The 18,848-nt window shown below is 42.3% G+C and overlaps 2 protein-coding genes across 8 annotated transcripts in view; both read left to right on the plus strand.

The window, feature by feature from the left end:
* The first annotated feature begins 1,615 nt into the window (after positions 1–1,615).
* ampd2a (adenosine monophosphate deaminase 2a) overlaps positions 1,616–18,848 on the plus strand; it is a 33,029-nt gene continuing 15,796 nt past the window's right edge. For 2 of the 7 annotated variants that reach the window (XM_040203217.2, XM_040203218.2), the window contains exon 1: positions 4,299–4,749. In XM_040203217.2, the coding sequence (XP_040059151.1) occupies positions 4,314–4,749 (436 nt within the window). In that variant the 5' untranslated portion in view covers positions 4,299–4,313. Of the gene's footprint in view, positions 1,702–1,747; positions 1,952–2,045; positions 2,118–4,298; positions 4,750–16,597; positions 16,818–18,848 lie in introns of those variants that run through there. The other 5 variants (XM_078092057.1, XM_078092059.1, XM_040203219.2 and 2 more) reach the window with 5 other exon arrangements.
* On the plus strand, positions 6,623–15,193 carry LOC144388928 (uncharacterized). Its single transcript, XM_078092060.1, has one exon. The coding sequence runs from the start codon at positions 10,096–10,098 to the stop codon at positions 11,650–11,652; it is 1,557 nt and encodes a 518-aa protein (XP_077948186.1). The 5' UTR covers positions 6,623–10,095; the 3' UTR covers positions 11,653–15,193.

Consider the following 18,848-nt stretch of genomic DNA (forward strand, 5'->3'; position numbering starts at 1 on the left):
GCTGCTGCTGTCACAAATACATTTAATCCACCCACTCTTTTACAAAGAGACGGTAGGGAAGATACTTCAAACACTTTGACCTTAAGCTAACATTTAAGTTCAAACTCTTTACTCTCATCAAAACGTAACGATATAGCTGTCAAAAGACAAAAAATGAATAGATAGACAGACATGTAATAATGACTGATTCATAGATAGATTGATGGATTGATTGGTTGATTGATTTCTGTTGGATGATACTGATGTGCGACAGGCCTCACACTAGAGATGGACCTCAGTCAAACCGCCCCCAGCTCTGCCGGGATCCGCTGTCCCCATGGCAATTATTACCTAGTGACATTTCTCAGTGCTGCAGTGGGCGGGAGGAGGAGCGGGCTCTAATGGGAATCCAACAATACACCCTTATTTCAGACTTCTTAAAATACATTCTGTAGACTTAACTGGAGTAAACTTTTTTTGCTGTTTCTTACACAATCTCTGGCTTGCCTGAGTCGGTATCTCAAACTGTAAACTGCAATAACTCTCTACTCTCCATTGTGCTGTTGATATTTGACTGCTAAACCTTAATATCTATGGCATTTTCCACTTTCAATTTTCATCTTTTATAAAAATAAAACCCGTTTTTGTTTTAGCAAAAGTAAAATGGTTCTATTATGATAATCCATTGTCAACGGATGAGGACACAGAGAGCTCAAAAACAAGATTTTATTATTTCCACCAAATTCCCCGATACATTGCATTGGAGACTTGAGGAGGGATCTAAGATTAGAAGTAACATTGAGAGAAGATTAACACATGTGTGCAGACCAAACATTACCATGCAAAGTATATTTTGATCACGGTTCTATGTAACTTAATCGTTGTGTTATTGTGAGCATGTTAAACACCATGGCGCTTGTTTTCTAAAGCTTCTTACGGCTCGAAATAAGAGTGAAAACATTGTACCCAACCAGTGAAGCTCTCACCCACATCGCCCGATCACACTGTAACAGAATTGAATACAACTATTAACATTGAATCTGTTGTTTTGAATAAGGGTCAATGTTTTAACCACCAGGGACACACATGATTTAATGAAATGTTGGACTTTAGTCTCGAAAGCCCTGAGTCAGCCAAAACAAACCCATTTTTATTCTATTGGCAGTCTTCCAGTTTGCTTTTGCAAATAGTCTGTCTGCTTAAATGGAATGCACCAACTATTGCACAAAAGGGCTTTTACAACCAGTTTACTTACTGAAAATGAGTGCGTGGTGTTGAATTAACAAGCGAGATGTGGTCTGTAATGTATTTAAGCACTAAGCGGCCTAATTTCTCCAACACTCTCTACCTCTTTTCGACCTCCTTTCAGAAGGAACTCTTTTTTTCATCACACTACGAGGTCTTATCGTTATTATATTGAAATAATTGTTCTGTTCACTGTTAATGAATCAGTAATAACCAAATAGGACTAACACTGCAGTAGTTATAATTGACAATACAGGGTTAACGTAAACCTCTTTTTGTACTATTTCTCTAAACACGTAGTCTGCTGACCAGCAGGGTCTGCGAGCACAATGAGAATATAAATTAATTTAAAGCAGCCTCTCGTATAAAACCTTTTTTTCCTCCTTGCGTTTACTTGCTCTCCGACTTTGGACCCGCGACACGCCTTCCTCCTTTTGAACCACCTGGAATCAAAACACGTTATCACCTCGAGCAAAGGTAGAGAGTTGTTATTTATACTAAACGTCTGCTCGAATGAGGCTTCCATTAATTCAGTCGACGTCATTAACTGACAGGAAGTAATAACCCGACGTTGCGCAACAGACAATACACGTTAAGTGACAGCGAGCTAAAAGTTAAAAGTTAGTGACGTTTTCTGAGGTTAAAACCGGTGTTAAAGTGTTGACTCTCAGCCACCGTGGTAAACGCGGTGCCGTGCGGCGAACCTTTACGGGACCGTTAATCATAAGTACGCGGTGTCTGTGATGATAGCTTATCAGCTCGCGAGCTAACGGGCACCGGGCTTAGCTAACGTTGCCTTCCGTGTGTGTTCCCCCCCCCAGGACTTCCCCCGCTACTCGAAGGGCTTCCGACGGGCTCTTCTGCTCCCGGCTGCTCGTCAACGATGTCCCGTGGTAAGTGCAAATACCGCGCAGCACACGGGAGGCGACCGAGTTCACGTCTTTAATGAAAGACGTTTAGCCTAAAACGTGTCAAGCCTCCATTAATGTTACTTCACGCCTGTACGTCATCGGATGTACTTGCACGCCGAATCCGCTTGTTACATCAAAGTAACTTAAATAATGACGTGCAAAGGTATTTTAAAGTGTCGCATCACCCTCAACGGGTACAGACACTTTCTCTTGATAAGAAACAAATAGTAACTGCATATACATTTTACTATGTTTGGAGTGAAACGACTACTCTGTTTACATGAGTGCTATGTGCTTTGGAAAGGACACACATAACATGCTATGTTATTGTTTTGGAGAATAGTTACATGTCATTATGACCGAGGTGGTGTCCTAAAGGTAAGATCTGTGAACTTTGAATTGGAATAGTATTGGAGACATTTAAAAAAAAATCTATATTAAGTAACGAGAAAAATATCACGTCCTGGCAATTAGCAGAAGCCCTGCTTTTAATAAAAAATATGCAATTTGTAAGAGGCCCAAAACACTTCTGGGTTTAATTTTCCAATCCATGGATTTGGCGACGTAATCTACGTAATCTAAATTAGATTTCTCGCTTCAGATTAAATGAAAGTCTTAGCATTGATTAGGAAAAGGACCCTTTTGTTGTTTTCTGTATGGTCTCTGCAAACAAAATATTGAATTCTGTGAGCTTAGCTCAGGAGGAGTGTGGGGGGGGGGGGGGGGGGGGGGGTCCGAGAGCAGCCGAAGACAGTGGTCTCATTTTAGCAAAAGGGTCAGTAGACAAAAGCTTAACCAAACAGGAGAGCAAACCAAAGACATGTTTGCCTGCTGCTTCCAGGTAACGCTTTGGGATCGTTATTAATTCGGTTTGAGCAAAATGCGTGACGTGGTAATGGGTTTAGTCAAGATTCTTTGTTTTAGATAAAACTAGGCCTGTTTTTCTACCCTTTGCTGCTGCTGCACCAGATGGTGAGCGTCAGCTCTACAAACTGGGTCAGACTACAGAAAAGGCTGTGAGTGTAGACCCTTCAAAATTAGATTTTTATTTTTACTTGGAAAAGATACAACTTCTCCTTCCACTCTTCCACGTCATTCACCCACCGGAACATATTTTCAGAACAGGTTTTTGCTTAATTGAGATTGTGAATTATGGTACACATGCACAGGCCCGTTGTCAACCACCACAGGACTTAGTTTGAAAAGGTTTTCCCTGGTTCTGCACAAAGAGATCAATGTGTGCTTTTTATGTTTTGGAGCTTGATTTCGGGCACAATTTTTAAGCATTTTGTTCACAATTGATCAAGTTCAGTTTTAGCGAAATGACTTGCAGAACTATTAATCTTAATCCTGTAGTTGCATCATGAATTCTGTTGTATTCAGAAGTTTCTAAGTTTGGAAACGCCCGTCAAACAAGCAAATTAATAATTGAATCCTTATGATTGTGACCGCTTCTAAACTGGAGCCTTTTGATGAGCAAACTGTTTGCTCAGAAAGGGGAATGTGTCTTTGTCCGACCGCATTACATTTTCTTTACCACTAGATGGGGATCTTTACTTTTCCTTTTAGCTCTGTTCCCCTGATTACCTCAGTCATAGTCAAAGTTGCAAAAAATACAATGTATGGCCAATTCCAAAAGTTAATATCAGTGATATACAACAATCAATACGTTTTTATTATTGACATGAAAATTCTGAAATCTTTATCATTTTAAAAAGGCATAATAGTCAGAGCTAACTTGTTGTGTGTGTGTGGTTACAAAACTTTTAACAGAAGTTTGTGATAGTATTGAATGTTCCTAAACTCCAGAAGCCGCTCCGGAGGAAGCTGTGCTTGTGGTCGCATTGCCGGCCTCGCTGGGCATTGGTTGCCACTGTTTATAACACATCATGTCAGGTGGGCCTCGCTTTGTGTATTTAGGCTGCCAGACTCCCCTCAGTCGTTTCCAAGAAAAGAAGATTGTGAGTTCACTCGTCAGCTTGCTGAATTCTATGCTCGTCCACTCAGACGGATGTGAATTCTTTTGTCTTTTTTGTTTTTCTTGCCGTTCATTCCGATCCCATTTTCTCTGGGTTGGACGCACATTCTAATTTCTATTTTTAGATCAGTGGAAGATTTGTTCTTCACTTACCTCGATGCTTTCTGTGCTGTCATGCTAGACGCACACATATATCTGCAATGCTCTCCTGCGGGACCGCTTCTTCCCGCATCGGCTATAGGAGGTTCATTCCCTGGTTGCCAGGGCAACCGAGGCGGATGGCCCCCATCAAGGGCCGGGTAAGCCTTGGGCCGCCTTTCAGCTCGTCGCTGTGCGGCATGCCTGCTGACCTGCTGCCGGCTAGGGGGAGGAGCCAACTCTGCAGAGGATCCTCTCCCTCCCCAGTATGGGCCGTGCCGCCCCGCTGCCCCACCATGAGGCACCGCTTCAGCGTCAGTGCTCCGTTTTCCCTCTGTTGGCCACTGCGCAGCTCTGACTCCAGCAGTAACAGAGGCACGGCCAACAAGATGTCATCCTCTTCCTCCACCTCCTCCTCTAACAATGATGGACAAGGGAAGCCTAAACCTAAATCCCCGTTTTGTAAGAGGGGGAGCCTGCAGAGCACCACCAGCCCTGGTGAGTGTAGGGGAGAGGGGTCCCACAGCTGTAAGATGAATGGGGGATGAGATGCTGTTACACGAATGCTGGTGCCGGGGCATTTAATAATCCATTCTGCTCAGCAGGAGCAGGAAGGCAAGGCAGTTTTATTTGTATAGCACATTTCAACAAATAGGCAATTGAAAGTGAGGGAGGATGCTGAGTTTCTAGAGGAAACCACCACTACTACTCTAGTTTGTAGCTCAGCTTAGTTTGTAATCTTGGGATGTAAAATTGGGACTTTGGTTTAATTTGTTTGATGCTTTGACTGATGTTGTGTGTGTGTGTATGTGTGTAAGATAACTTTATACACTAGTTTTGCAACTCGGTTGAGCTATTTATAACATTTTTTTACAATAGTTTCTGTTATTTTATAATGTTTTCTGAACGTCACAAAATGCGGACAAAATCACAGTACATGTTCTAAGAGCTGCCAACTCTTTTATTGGTGATGTAAAATACTGGGAACAGTATTTCAGTGAAATTATCACTCAATACCTGAAATTGTTCATTAGTTTTCACAACTAAATCCTCCATCAGTCAGTAAATATTGTCAGCTCTAAACTAAACAGTAATCTTGGCTGTGCAGGATCCGTCACAGCTTTTAAATACAGTTACCGTAATATGATGCATGTTAATGAAAAAGAACACGTTTGTACTACAGGATCTTAATTTTGCTAATTTTGCTTTGGTTTCTGTTGTCTTTTATGCGAATTGTCCGCTTCAATCGATATGCAGCAGTTCTTATATTGATCATTTCTTCCCCACGGTTTAACAACCTGAACATTACTAAAGCAAGTTGATGGGTGAATCGTGGATTGTAGATGGGTACTCTGCCTTTAATGGGCCCCTTGTAGCAACAACAGTTTATCATGTGTCTACGGGCTTCTCCTTATCTCATCCGGGTGGGTTACGCAGAGCAGTGGGGTCGCTTTATCTCTCCACTGCATCTCCCCCATGACAAAGATCCCCTCCCCAACTGTTTTAGACCCCCCGCCCCACCTCAATGTACCACATTTAAGTTTGATTCCTTCATTCGCATCCCGAATGTGATTACTACATTTAAATCAGTCTTATTAGGGACTATATTGTTTGCTTTGACGTTTTAAACACAATTACAGCAGAACAAAGGAAATGACAATTCCCCGATTCTTTAAAGCTCTTCATGACTTGACTTAGATTTAAAAAAGGAAAACTATGTAGTTCAATCTCCGGTGCCATTCTATGATTAAAGATATTTTTATAATAATATTTGATGTTATTAGCATTTAACAGCAATTTAATGTCCCCATAAGTTTAATGGTGTAATAATTAGTTTATTGTAATTGTCTACTCACAAGGTGTGCGCGAGGGTTTCATTCGATTTGTACAGCGACGGTATTCAGGGTAAATGATCGTAGCTCTGTGATCCCCTTTGAAAGGGATCTGTGTCGGGAGAGACTTGAAAGTTTGTGCAGCAATGTATCTGAGGTGATTTAATGTTAACGCCGATCTCATTTGAAGCAACGTCCTGCGTGCGCCGCGGCACAAATGTTGAGTGTTTGAGTTGCTGCAGCAGATCACCAGCAGTAACTCATGTTGATGCACAGGATTTCGTATTTGCTGAGGAAGCCGTTTATGCTGCAGTAATAAATAACTTAGAGCTCTCTCCATCCATGCAGTTATTTAAGTCCTTTCAATTAGCCGCTTGACTGAACCCACTGCACTCCCGGTCTGTCATAAGAGCCACATACAGCCTACCCATTACAATTCTGTTGCTGTTGTCCATGCAAGATTACTGTTGCAGAAACATCTACTGTAGCTGCAGCTTTTGGTGTTCAATCCATGTCATGAACCGAAACCGTCAGTATTTACTGCCTTACTTGTAGCGACCGAAATATACAAATTCTCCTTCACGTCACACCCAGCTCTGTAGTGTGTTAGTGTTGGGGTTTTGTTAGCTGGTGAAAGAATCGATTGCAGTTTTCTCATGTGCAGGAATCTATCTGTGCCTGCAGGCGTCTCTCTCGCTCCGGGCCGTTATTGCATCACATGAAGCAGAATATGTAATGTAAATAGCTTTGCAGCTAAAGCTATATGACGTGAAGTATAGAGGTTATCTCTATACTTCCCTCCAAATCTGCCACAGAGTTGGAGGGAATTCCTCTCTTTCGCATGAGTCACTGCTGCGCTTTCTGTTGTGATCTGATGTCATGCAGAAGCTCTTACCTTCATCTTAACTTACTGTCCTCTAACTTGACACTACCCTCCGTACCTTCCGTCAGTAGGCTGTCTGGTGGAATAGCCCCCTGTTGTAGTTGATCAGAAATCCTGTTCTCGTCATGGCATGTCTCTGTGGACTTTAATTTAATTTAATTTAATTTAATCTCTTTAATTGTTGTGCTTTCTCTCTTTACGAAGTTGCCTAGTGATGAGGGCTCTGTTTCTTTACCCCTAGGTGGCTTTTCCTGCTGAGCTATTAGCACATTATTGTCTCATAGACTTTAACCTGCACAACCTGAAACGTGACACTGGGAGACACTGCCCCATAATCTCACAGTTGAGATCAGTCGAGATCAGTCTGCCCTTTTCCATTTAACCACTAGAGGGAGTCTCTGAAACAAAAGTGCTTTGCTTCAGTCAGACCATCAGTCTTAGACAAGTGGCTGGTTGTCAGTGTCTCCGGTCTTTGGCGGTCTGACCTGAGTGAGGACCAGTTTGCCCTTGTTTGTTTGGCGGAAAAATTCCTGGACTTTCGTTTGCTATTAATAGCGTATTCGCTTCCCAGTGTAACAGGAAGAAGTGTATCACTTCTGGAAAAAGGATTTTGGAGGACCATGAACCAAGACCTGGGAAGCTGTGTCGCCAACAGGTGGGCCTGTTGTTGCAGAGACAAGTTAATCAGCTATTTGCTTCTCTCTTCAAACGTCACTTCCAACATAAGCAGACGCACACATACATGCTCATTACCGCGAGTCTCATCGGGCCATGAGACACATTTCTAACGAGGTTCATTTGCAGACTGACAGGCAGACAGTACTCATGTAAGTGGGTATGATCAGGGCCAGATTAACACTTCGCTGTACCCGGCGCAAAAATATTCAAGGGCCCCATGATCACGACCCCAGGATGAAAAATACAGAATAATTTACAGTAATATGAAGTTAATATACTCAATACTTTCATCTAACTAACTGTCATCAAGTACATTTGATGTACAGATGTGCAAATGCTCATAGAACAACAAATGCACCTCAACTCACATATGATTTTATGAAAACAAAACTCATCAGCATCATTATAATCTGGCAAAATTGACCCACTACATAGAGAGGGAAGGAAGTTTAATCAATTTTCACAAAATAAATAAGCAACCACTTTCAAAGCATCCATATTTATTTAACAACACCTATTCCCAACACAAATGTATTGAACTGATAAAGCCATCATAGAGGAAGTCCACAGACAAGACAAGGACAATGAAGTTATAGTGCAATATAAACATTTTGAAATCTGCCTGTTTTTTGTCAACAACAATAAACAATTTACAGAAATGCTACATAATCTGGCAATACACACAATTTTAATCCTAAATAATGGGAAAGTGCATGTTTACATATGAAATGCTTAATTTCATTTTGCAAACACATCTTACAGTGGTATTTGTCTGGACTTTGAATGTGCAAACTGGTGTACAATATCTTCAAAATCAAGGGCACTAACAAGTTCATGTTCGATGGCCAAGAGAGAACGTGCAGAGAGCCGTGTCTGTGACATTGTGGTCCTCAGCTCATTTTTAACTTGTTTCAAAACAGAAAACGACCTCTCACCCTCACAGTTAGACACCGGCAAGGTTAAAAACATTCTTAGTGCAACATAAACATTTGGAAATGTTGTCTTAAGTCCATGTCTCTCAAGAGCTTGCAGAAGCTGTACAGGTGAAGTCTCAAGTGCTTGAACTGAATAAGTTTGTCTGAGAAGGAACTATCCAGATCTGTCAATGGTGACATAATATGTTTCAACCTTAAATCTCTTGACTACTACCAGTAAAAGCTACTTCACTGTCATCACCACACTCGTCTGCAAATGTCTTTCTTTTTCTCACACGTCGAGTGTCAAACTAGTAGTTTTGTGTGGCACTAACAGTGCGTGCGGCGTGCGGATTCTTCGAGCTCTGCAAACTGTTCTCGTAGAGCGCCAACATATGAATGCAGTGAGTGTAACCCCTGTGAGATGTCTTCTGCTTTCTATGTTTGTCGTGCTGGAGCTGTTAACTTCTGCAAAATATAACGGACACAAAGGAAATTGTGGACCTTCTTTTAATCCTCCATTACACTCACACAAAATACTTAGACAGTGATCGTATAGTTTTATAAGAACAGAACTTGACTACACAAGCAATACAATGAAACATATAACCAAAAATACATACAGGTTAATCAACTTAACATAACATACCTGTAAAATATAAAGGACACAAAGGAAATTGTGGCCCTAGAAGGACGACATAAAATGGATGTTAGCTAGCTAAAAAAAACGGACATTGTTGTTACAGACAATAAAACATATCACCAACTTAATAAAAACATGGCAACTTTAAACAAAGACAAAGGACATTTAAAATAATAAAGATAGCTTCACCATAAATGAAATGAGTAAACATTTTCCACGGACATAAACAAAACACGTTACCTTCTTTTAATCCTCCATTACACTGAGGATTACCCACAATCCGTCCTTTTTACGGTCCGTTTGTGTACCACTTTGTGGCAGTAGATGGCGTAGTTCAGCCAGTTTAGAAGGGTTTTAGCCATCCATTCTAACTATGTTACATGAGCGCAGAAAGCCAAGAGCAGTAGCTAAATCTATATCGCTTCTTTGGAGTTGGTCGCTTGTTGCCTTAAATCTATGCAGTACTCGGTCCCACAACATAGTCATTATTACTGTCTCAAGTTTAAATCTTAATTTAACTTTTATTGTTTATATTTTCACATATTGAAAGTGTTTGTATTTTCTACTCATATAACCAGATATATATGACTTTTGAAGCTTAAAAAAACAGATTTCTCTTTCATGTCCACATTACCGATGATGCAACATAAGTAGTTCCTTGTTGCTGGGCAACGCCATTGACATCATAGAACGTGTCACTGTGTTCCGATGTGCTTTGATGTTGGGTTCCATTTTGTCCCTCATAACTTCACTGGACTTCTTGAGAGCTGCACGCTTTCTGTTCTCAGTCCTGCATCCGTTCATAACCTTTGACCACTGACAATACAACGCTGTTTTAAAGTTTTATCGCGTACACAGAAGTATTTTACCCAACATTTAAATCAAACAGGAGAAATGGCTGAAGGATATACAACGAATCTGCCGGTTTCCAACCAGGGACCACCAGAGTCATCTGAACAGTTCAACGCAGAATATATGAGCCTGAGGGAGATCTGCGAAGTTCTTAGGTCTATGCGCATGAAAATTCACATGAGCGGAATAAAGGTTGCAGGATGGGAATGTTTGAAGGTTAAAAATGACAACTATGACCATCACAGGCAGGAGGAAGGCATTGCTAGGAGAAAATGTGAAACCCTTCAAAAAGAGGTGAAGAATCTCCTTGTTAAGGTCAAAAATCATCAACATTTTGACTCAATCTACAGAGACCAAAAAGCAGTAAACGAAGAAATGTCTTCTAAACATCAAAAGCTGGAAGAAGAGGTGGACTTGCAGCAGAAAAGGTTGGCGCACTTAAAACGTGTGGAGTCAAACGCTGCATCCATAACACAGGAGAATGAGGAGTACGACCAAAAAATTAAGCTCCTGGAGACCACACTGCAAAAGGTTACCAATGAATGTAACCTTTTATCTGAGGCCAGTGAACGAGACGCCCATCAGCTTGATATGAAGAAGACTTTGGTGAAGAACTTGGCCTCCAAAACAGCTTTGACTCACTTGGATTACAAACGTCTGCAATATAAGAATAAGGAACTGATTGCAGAGACACAGGAGTTAGAAATACAGGTTTCAGCTCTGGGGGATGAGAAAAGCGAAATAAACCTGAAACTCGTAAACCAACAACGTCAAATTGAGGACTCAATGCACCGTAAGGACGCTTTGGAGAGAACAACCAATGATTTAAAACAGCAAATCCAGGCCCTCAATGAAGAGCTCACGTCCAGAGAATCTTTGGCAGCGCAACAGAAATGCCAGGAGACTGTTCTGGAGGCGCAGCAGCGACAGTTGATTAAGGCCCACACGGAGGCCACCAGCAAGCTACTCAGTGAAAAAGACTGGAAGGCTGGCTATGACGCACAGAGGGAACTAAACGACGCCTTGGAGCTGAAGAACAATGAATGGAAAGAGAATATCCTCAGTGTAATGAACAGTCTCAAAGATCTTGACGCCTGTAAGGCAAACTACAAATCAATGAAGACAGATATAAAAGTTGCAACCAGACTGAATAAAACTCTCGAAAAGCAACACAAGACCCTGGAAAACAAGTTCTCAAAAGAGCAGAAGTATGAGGAAAAACACAACGCAATAAAGTCCGAGAGCGAAACCCTGATGGGTGAAAACTGCACTCTTCAGCGTCAGGTTGAGGAACTGCAGAGCACCCTTCAGGGAACGTATGTTTTGACTTGTATCTACAACTCCCTGGTATCGGTTAAAAACGCCAACAAGCTACTGAACGACGACCTTCTGAGAGAACTTCAACAGCTCCACGAAGAGGCCGCTAAAGAAGCACCTCTGAAAGAGCGCAACGAGGCAATAAGGGCAGAGAACGAGATCGATAACAGACAAATGGACGTTCTCGAGGAGCAAGTATCCTCTGTCGCATGTAGAAAGGGTGCACCGGAAAGGCCTTGGTGGTTTGAACTCTCGCCGGCTGGTCCCGAACAAGACACCTAACCACCCTTAGGCATCCCATTGAAGTAACAGCTATGGTTTTCTCCCGGGTTTTCCTTAAAAATGACCGTACATGGATGTCTACTGTGCTGATGTAGCATAATTTGACACACATTCTCTTAATCGATTCACACATTTGTGACATTTGCAATGCACATTTGGGCAGTTGAGTTTTTTTCCTTTTCACCAGGTCCAGATTAACACCTAGCTGTACCCTGGGCAAAAATATTCAAGGGCCCCATGATCATGACCCCAGGATGCATGACAGAATAATTGACCCACTATTGTTGTTGAGAAAAAAACAGGCAGATTTCAAAATGTTTATATTGCACTACAACTTGATTGTCCTTGTCTGTGGACTTTCTCTGTGATTGCTCTATCAGTTCAATACATTTGTGTTGGGAATAGGTGTTGTTAAATTAAAGAGCAGTAGCTAAATCTATATTGCTTCTTTGGAGTTGGTCTCTTGTTGCCTTAAATCTATGCAGTACCCGGTCCCAGAACATAGTCATTATTACTGTCTCAAGTTTAAATCTTAATTTAACTTTTATTGTTTTGTGACCAATGCAGCTGCTTCGAGTTTACTTCGTGTTTTCTCATCACAGTGTGAATCTATTTTGGCTATTATATCTCTGATTGCCCTGTACTTTTCAGTGAGAACCTTTGTGGAGTCTGCTCTGCAACTCCATCGAGTACTGCTGAGGGATTTTAGGGTGTATCGAATGTAATGTTCGCTGATAAGGAAAACTTCCTGGAGCCCGCTGTATTTGCCAGACATATTGCTAGCATTATCAAAACTTTGAGCACGACAGTTTGACAAGTCTAACCCCAAGCCTCGCACCGTTTCTATCACAGATTCAGCTGGCTTGCACCTGTGTGGCTGTGGATGGGCTCAAACCCAATGAATTTTTCCACTACTCAAAAACGAAAAAACAAATGTGAGCTGATCTATGTGTGCTAAATCTGGTGTTGACTCAACGATAAATATTTAGCGTGTCTGATTTCCTCTGCTATCACTTGCTTAGTTTTGTCACACTGTCGGGCAAGAAAAGTGTCAACTCTGCCTGCGTATTTAGACCTGTGCCATAAAGAAAGCATGTTTTACCTGTGTTCTGCACCCTCTGCATGATCACTAATCCTCTGGATGTTTCCAACCACAGAATCGGCTGATAAATGCATGCTTTTGGAATGACAAGAGTTTGCAGGCATAGCAATAAACTGATCCAGTTGAGGACGTGTAAAGAAGCCATTCCCTTGGCACAATTTGATTGTTTGGAGACAATCGTTGGTGAGGGAGCGTGTCCGACTTCCAAGTCCTCGACAGTGAAGAAATGTCCTGGCTAGCTGAGCTGTCGTCGTTCACGGAAGCTGCCTTAGCAGAACAGTTGGTAGCATTTACTGGAGTGAAGAAATTACCTATTTTCGGTATATACTTTACATTTTCTGTGTTTCTAATGTCCTTCTCCTTTTTTAATTTCTGTTTAGCGCTCCATCTTCTTCTCCATGTTCGCATTTTTTGAGTTTCTACAGGCACTTGACATCACGCGACCTGCTCAGTGCACGTTGACTGGTGTCACCTTTGACCCACCTGATTCCTCATTGGTCAGTCCGAATGACTCACTCACCAGGACTGTGACCCTCTCCTCATTGGTGAGGAGACAAACGCTCACGGACACAGTCGCAGGCAGCCAGGGGCAGAGATTCTGTGCAGCGCAACGGCTTCAACGGACAGTTTAATTTATAAGCGAGAGATGACCAGATTTTTCTGCTTGTGCCCTCACTGGCCAGGGGCCCTTTAGCAGCCAAGGGCCCCTGGGCAATTGCCCAATTGCCCATATGGTTAATCCGGGCTTGGGTATGATGGTTTGTATTTCATTGCTCAAGGACAGTTAAGCTGGCTGCTTTGCTCCGTCCCTGCTCTCAACATGGCTGCGTATGAAGATCCATTTTCATTTAAACCACCTCACTTATCGCGGATGAACCAGCGTCAGCTGACGGTTGGATCCTGAGCAGCTATTTATCGTCCTGTGACCTCACTGAGTCAGTGGATCGCACGCCCACCTCTCCTTTGGTCACTTAATGATCTCCACTAATGCATTCTGTGAAGATGCAAACACGGTTTACTCATCTTCTGTGAGCTCTGAGTCAAACATTGTTAAAGGTGGAGGCTGAATTTGAGTTGATTTATTGATTGATTTTTTGCATTGCTTCGCTCATCAGGCCGTTAAAATCAAGAGATGAGACGAACAGTCGACTGACATTTTCCATTCGGCATCTATTCCAGCTTCTTTATTTCAAGACTTTGCTCTGTTGTATGTACATTTCAGATTTAATATTTGGTTCCTTAAGTGTTAGGAATGTCAGACATTTCAAGATGTCACTGGCTTTGACTTTGCATATTGAGAATGATTGAACACTTTATAAATACAGACTGTCCTTAGACAATTAGCATTTATAATATTCTGTCATCACACTTTTATCAAACAAACAAGAAAAGAAAAAACAAGTTTGGTGAGGCAAGTCTCCCAAAGTAGAGATATCCGTAAGGAATTGTGTGCTTGTACATGTGAGTTTGTTTGCATGTGTTACTCACTTAACCGACACGCACCTCGGCTCAGGAACGGGATATTAGCCTGTCAAGTATGAGTCCAAGCACCCTGTTCCACTACGCTGTGCTCGGTCGTGGTGAGAGAGCTGCACTGGGAGAAGATCGCAGCTGATCGGAGGGAGAATGATAACACGTCTGTTTAAGTTTCATTTCGAAGAGCCTCCCTGTATATGCAATGCACGTGGAAGTGTGTGTACATGGAAGTATTTGGCCAGTGTTTTCTACGGTCTGATGGGCTGCAGGGAGGAGGTATTGTTTTAAGAACACAGCACAGTACACAACATCAGTGGGACTGTTAAGAGTTCAGTATTTAGTTTGAATGTTTGTCCTGTTTTATTCACATGAGAATGTTTCTGTTCAGGGTCAGAGATTCGGTTGGTTTGTCAAAGGCCTCAATAACAGTGCCAGCCCTTCCGTCGTCTGGGAGCTTCTTCCCCGTGGTGCCTTGGTTAATGTCTTGAGAACAACATGTGTGGAAACAACAGAGGTAATAGCAGTACAGCTCAAGCTGGGGTCAAAAACCACAGGTTGTTTTCCAGAAATGTGGTTTGAAGGAAGAAAGTGGTCCTGCATATTGTCCAGATTTTGTTGGCAGACTCCTTGATTGTATTGCTATGATTAAGCAATGTTATCAATGGCAAAACACACACTCCTCCTAATCATTTATTCTAAACAAGAAGTGGAAATCTAACTTTTCTCATGCCTGTAAAAGTTTACGGTGATATATTGCGTGAGAAATCGCAGCAAGCACATGTTTTTTAACAAATGTGAGGTTTATGTTTACAATTCAGAAGGACAAACACAAATCAAGATGATTACGTGCATTCAGTAACTTAGACAATTGCCTGTTTTGATGCTACAACCGACTTTGGCCAGACCAATGTCACGCGCAACAAAAACAAATAAACGTAATCCATTCTTTTCTAAAAAAAAAAAGAGAGAAAGAGTATAGAACTGTTGTAGGTTGGTCATTTAGCTCGCAACTATTTTTAAGCTTTACACCCTCAAAAATGTACTCCCCCTCCACCACCAGCACCACAGTTATGCATGGAATGAGGACTTCCAAAATTCTTATTTATTCATGATCATTTTGTGTTTGTTTTTATGAAATATGTATGGTTAGTGGAACCAACTGCCTTACACAAATTAAGTTCATCTTTTGAGATTCATCATCCAAGATGTTCAGCATGTGATTCAAAGTTTACAATGTATTACAAACTCGAGCCCAACACGGTTTAACATAACGGGGCTGTAGGTTCACGGCCCCCGGATGCCACAAAGTCTGGGTGGGGGGTTAGAACTCCACAGTGCAGGGGCCACCAGCCACTTTCACCCTTCTAGTCCAACTACAACATGTTTGTCTGAGTGACAGTGTTCACTCCATGACCTGCTCACTGGTGAAACATCACATAACAAGGTTGTTTTTCTGTTTTATTTTGGGGGGGGGGGGGGTTAAATTGTGGGTGATAAGTATGTGTTGATTGTAGCTAGTATTTAGGATATTTCTATAATGTGGAGTTAAAGTGTTCAAATTCACATTAAATCTCAGTCGATCTTGCAAACATGAAACTTGGAAACAAGGCGAAGAGGAGATCTCAGATTTAAGACACTTGTAGGCACAACGACATGGCTCACAAATTGCTCTGGCTGCTATTGAGTTGGGAGGAATGATGAAAAACAAACTCTCACTTATGAGTCCGGCACGTCATCGTAGCCTAACCGAGTTCTTGTGGAAAAACAGCAGACAGGCCGTCATTGTACCACACAGACAGCAGTCGTGTGACGAAGGAAGAAAGCAGCCTCCCCTGGCGTCATGTGATCACAGCATGTTCATGAGCACACTTATCACATATTCACAAACATATGCTCATACTGCTATTGACCTCCCAAACACAAGTGGTCACACTGAATTTAAACATCTGATAACCACAGACAAAAAGTCGTTCAGTTTATTTGGCTTTATGGGAAATAAAATAAAGAAGAATAGAAAACGTACATAAAAAAAGTAAAAATGAATCATGAATCAGAAATGGGAAGTGGAGAAGTGCAAGTGGCCAGGGATGCATGGCCCCCTCCATTTTATAGCACAATACCACCGAAAGTGGTCCACCCCCGTCCCTCCCCCCTTCCTGACACGTGGTATGTTCCAACCCAGTATTTCAATCCGAGAGCTGTAAGGCTGTGCTGTTCGCCCACTGAAAACCGGTGTAATCCAGGAAGCAGCTCAGAGGCAGAGAGCGAATCAGAAGGGAGAAAATGCTTCACCAGCCCACTGGAGGTGGCGACAGTCAAGACAGGAGAGGCGAATAGAAAAAGAGGAGGCAGGGGGGGGTTGTCTGATCCTGGTGTCCTAGCAGCTGTGTGTTCAGGAGGCAGCGTATCCTGTGGCTGTCGTCTCTCTCTTTGCTGTCATTCTCACTGCTCCCCAGTGCCAGCCGGGGGGAGGGAACATCGGTTGTCCCGGGCCTAGTCACATATCCCAGCATCCCGCAAGAGCTCAGACAAGGCCACTGCGACCGTGAACGAGACTGTGAGAACAGGACAGCCGTGTGGGACCGAGGTACTGTAAACCCATGCGCTCTGAAGCATGCCGATGTAAATGCTGTCTTGCTAAAAGTTACTGCAGTTCTGTGCGATGGCATGGCCCCCATCGCTCCATAAACACAAAGACAGATGAGGTGTCAAGGAAGAAGCTGAGAGGCAAAAGAGAGGGAGGAAATATAGAAATGTGGGTGTGTGTGTCTGGGGTGTACTTAAAAAAAGAAAAAGAGAGAAATACGTCATGCATCTGCCAGGGTGGCCGGTTGCTTTGTTGAGTTTGATGTGAGCCACAGTTTCCTGCAGAGTGGGGCTGATGCAGTGAGTGAGCATTTGGGGCATCTTGTCCCAGCTGGTGTTCGCTACAGTCCAGTACGACTCAGTAATAACACCCAATGGATCAATCACTGAAATCCTTGGGAGTGTTCAGACAAAAACAAAACACATGCAGCTTTTGGCACTAGAAGAGTGTGTAATAAATGAGGCGGCTGCAGCAGCGGCTTCTGTGGCTGATGAGGTGCTGAGGATGCTGGGAGGCAATAAGTATCTTATTCAGAACTGTTGTGCTTTTCGGGCACTTTGTGCAAACAGACGGACTCTGTAAATTGCTGGCGTCTCCCCCTCCTGATGTTTATAGGGCAGTGCTTTGGTGAGAGCAGCTGACATCTGTTTTGTGTGTCTGTGTGCGTGGCGTAATGTCGAGTCAGATCTGTGTCTTCTGTCTATGTTACAAAAGCAGCAGTAGAGGAACCATCTCTCACCACTGCACGGAGAATTACTCATCATTCATTTCTTCTGCATGCATCAAAACGGGGAAAGAGACATAGTCTGTTCATGAAGGGACTTTGCAGGCAATAGTTTTTAGCTGGGAAATTTACTCAACAAAATTGCTTCTGATACCTATTACTGATCAAAGTAAAGGTTTATTCTCATCTGTGGTTGCTAAGAAACATCTGAAGTGGTGTCACCATCTCTTTTCCACTCAGGGAGTAAATTGAAATAGCTTTCTAAACATTGAAGCCACAATTCCTGCATCAGACCTAAAGGTAAACTAAAACACATCACTGTGGGACACTGGCATATCATTTATGGACATATCTGGCTTTACAAGACTTTCATTGTTGTAACTGACAACAGGCTTCCTTGTATTTGCATTGCTATTTAATATCTCAACATATATAAACAGACCTTTATCTAGATAATTTTTCAATGGTTCATTAATCGTACACATAAGCTCTTGTGTTGGAGTTTAGATGGATTTATAATACGGGCACAATTATCTGGTCAACTGTGTAACAACCGGAGGATTGTACTATATTTCCATATGGTTAAGAGATTTTCAACACAATCAATTGTAATGATATATTTTCCCTATTGTCTGTCATGTGATGTGTAAAACTGGAACACAATGGCTTAATTATATTTGTACAATTTGATATTTACAACTTGGCCACTGGGGGCAGTGTGTATCTAATTTAAAAATAGATAACAAGATATAAGGAGCACTGTTTACTTATCATTTCTCCCTGTTGCTATAGTCTCCTTCACTTCTGGATAAAAGAACACCAGCCTAACACTTAATGCAAATGAAAGTGACGTTTTCACTTCTTGTTTCCTCAGCAGCCCGCTGGTTGGCTCTCTGGGTAAAAAGGGGAAGAATCGATGATAATTGTACAACCAACTGAGACTTCCTGCCAGATAACAATGAGTAAAGGGGGACGCAACCTGGCATTGTGAGGCATTGGGCATTGTGCATTATTTCTTCAAGACCAATAAAACTACTCATCAACCATATAGTCTGTAGCCGCGATATCGCTACCACCGTCGGGTTTTGTCAAGGACGCACAGACACACGGGTCTACTGGGCAATATGTTTTTATTTTCTCATTCGCAGTGAGCAGGTTTTATTCATTTGTAGTGTTGCTCTCATCTGCTCCGCTCCACTCCACTCCTCTGCCTCGCCCCTGAGCGTCTGCTCCAGTGTCTCTCGCTCCAGGTCCTGCTCACTGCTTTTCAAAAGGGAGACAATCAGTCCGGATCACTTCCACCTGTG

The sequence above is a fragment of the Gasterosteus aculeatus genome, chromosome 17, assembly GCF_964276395.1.
Source record: "Gasterosteus aculeatus chromosome 17, fGasAcu3.hap1.1, whole genome shotgun sequence".
Classification (NCBI taxonomy): domain Eukaryota; kingdom Metazoa; phylum Chordata; class Actinopteri; order Perciformes; family Gasterosteidae; genus Gasterosteus; species Gasterosteus aculeatus.

What these genes read in the sequence shown, in the direction of transcription:
- LOC144388928 (XM_078092060.1), top strand. Translation starts at nt 10,096, where the DNA reads ATGGCTGAAGGATATACAACGAATCTGCCGGTTTCCAACCAGGGACCA.